Source organism: Octopus bimaculoides, chromosome 7 (assembly GCF_046866305.1).
Source record: "Octopus bimaculoides isolate indiv1 chromosome 7, ASM4686630v1, whole genome shotgun sequence".
Taxonomy (NCBI): Eukaryota; Metazoa; Mollusca; class Cephalopoda; order Octopoda; family Octopodidae; genus Octopus; species Octopus bimaculoides.
The window spans coordinates 16,584,083-16,586,582 of record NC_142934.1 but is presented as its reverse complement, the minus strand read 5'-3'; the positions used below and the strand labels follow the sequence as shown (position 1 = coordinate 16,586,582).

Sequence of the window (2,500 nt, the reverse complement as noted above, 5' to 3'; positions counted from 1 at the left end):
TACATACATACATACATACATGCTTGCATACATACATACATACACATTTTTTTTTATTTTTGTATATATTTTATATATATTCATTTATATCCCTGACATATATATATATATATTTATATATATTATGTGTTCTATATTCTTCGTATGTGTGCATATGTAGCAGATTTTCCCGTTTGCACCAACATGGCTAAATATATAGACCGACAGACAGATAGATATGCATATATGTCTATGTGTACCATCTTAAAAACATATTTATATTGTTTATTTTTTGTCTTCATTTTTCAGATTTAGCCTTTATCCATTTAATCAAAAATGGGAAACAGACATTCGAAGAAGAAATTGACGAAGGAGGATATGCAATTCCTTACAAAGCACACTCATTTCAGTGAATCACAAATCAAAATATGGTACCAAGGTTTTATGGTGAGTACGCATTTTATATATATATATATACACATATAACACATGTACATATATATACAGACATACGTAGAGGCGCAATAGCCCAGTGCTTAGGGCAGCGAACTCGCGGTCGGAGGATCGTGGTTTCGATTCCCCCACCGGGCATTGTGTGTATTTATTCAGCGAAAACACCTAAAGCTCCACGAGGCTCCGGCAGCGGGGTGGGGTGGCGATACCTGTTGTACTTTTTCGCCCCAACTTTCTCTCGCTCTTTCTTCCTGTTTCTTGAGTAACGCTGCGATGGACTGGCGTCCCGTCCAGCTGGCGGGAACACATATGCCATAGAAACCGGGAAACCGGGCCCAAGAGCCTGACTAGGCTTTAAAAGGCTCGCATAAATAAATAAATAAAAGACAGGCATATATATATATATATATATATATATATATATATATATATATATATACGCATACATATATATATATATATACATATACACATATATTTATATCACGTGATCACATAATCGACCACACTATCGGATGTTGTTACATATCGCTAGCCACAATGCGCTTTGCATCGTTTTAGCTTTCGAGGAAGCCAACATTCCCCCTGATCGAAAGGCTATTCCATCGCAGATTTATCCATTTACAGATGAAAGGAGTGAAGCAATGTCTGTTTGCAGACATTTGCCATTCTCTTAAATGTGTAAAGATTTCCAGTTTCCATCAACAGAATTTCGCCCATACTGTATTGTCAACCCAAAGTAATAGTGGAACACATTTGTTTAAAGTGTCACACTGTGCGATCGAACCCAAATCCACACGGTTGCGAAAAATACTTCTTAGCCACATAGCCATGTATATTTCGCAAACTTTATATTATTATTTATATTTAATTATTACCGACAAAAACATTGAATTAGTTTCCTTGTATTCAACAATTTCACTTTAATAATTTTCTCTTTTACGATCTCAGACTTAATTGTTCAATCATCTTCTTTTTTTTTTTGTTATTAATCATTTTTTTCTTTTATTTTCAATTTACAGAAAGATTGCCCAAAAGGATTATTGTCAAAAGATAAGTTAATGGAAGTATATTCCGACCTTTTCCGACAAGGAAATCCAGAAATGTTCTGTGATCACGTGTTCCGCACATTTGACCATGATAACAGTGGCCATATTGATTTCAAGGAATTTATGCTTGCCATCAGTGTGACCTCGGCAAGAGATCCGAAGGAAAAACTGAATTGGGCCTTCACGATGTATGATAAAAATAAAGATGGCACTATTGAGAAGAGCGAGATGGTAGAAATCATTACGGTATGTATGGAAAATGGTGCAATTCTTTGTTCATCGATCCTTCGATTTGGATTTCTTTTTTTTTTTTTTTTCAGCAACTTGAGAATTGTTTTTTGAATAATGTGAAAATTTTAATCTGATAACACTCTGTAACAATTTTTTAAAAACTTTTTTTTGCCTTTGGTCAGTAAGTGTTATTTCTTATTTGCTTTTATCTAGAAATCAAAGGAAATGACTATTATTCCCTTCAAACTTTGTTTTTGTGACCTGGACATCAATGTTTAGAAACTGACCTACTTTTCATTACATTTCAGAGAGATCCGGCGCTGAGTTACTGAAGCAGAAATATTGTTATAGCAAATATTCTGCTCAGTACCACTGATTTGCTTGTCAGTTGCTGGAGCTTTGTCACTTGAGCATGTCCCTTTGTGGCTGACAATATGCACATCTCTGATCATGAGTAGGAATAGTTGGCGAGCATCATAGCTATGTGTGGAGAGGGATTCTTTGGGGTTTGAATGAATTTAACAAAAGCAAATTTGGAACCATTTCTCATACTTTCTAGGGGTAAGCAAATAGGAAATAACAGTTACTATCGAAGCACAAAAATTATCAATCTAAAAATTGATAATAGTGCCATTGAATGCGTTTATCTCCTCTTGTTCTCAACCACACAATCATGCTTGCAAGATATCTATCGTTTTATCTATCTATCTGTCTGTCCGTGTCCGTCCTCCATCCATCCATCATCTATCTATCAATACATACATATATATATATATATACATATATGT

At 34.8% G+C, this 2,500-nt stretch overlaps 1 protein-coding gene across 4 annotated transcripts in view; it reads left to right on the top strand.

The window, feature by feature from the left end:
• LOC106873374 (neuronal calcium sensor 2) overlaps nucleotides 1-2,500 on the top strand; it is a 362,050-nt gene that overhangs the window by 357,748 nt on the left and 1,802 nt on the right. For all 4 annotated transcript variants that reach the window (XM_089354878.1, XM_089354877.1, XM_089354879.1 and 1 more), the window contains 2 exons: nucleotides 289-426; nucleotides 1,455-1,727. In XM_089354878.1, coding sequence (XP_089211004.1) covers nucleotides 316-426; nucleotides 1,455-1,727 — 384 coding nt within the window. In that variant the 5' untranslated portion in view covers nucleotides 289-315. The remainder of the gene's footprint in view (nucleotides 1-288; nucleotides 427-1,454; nucleotides 1,728-2,500) is intronic.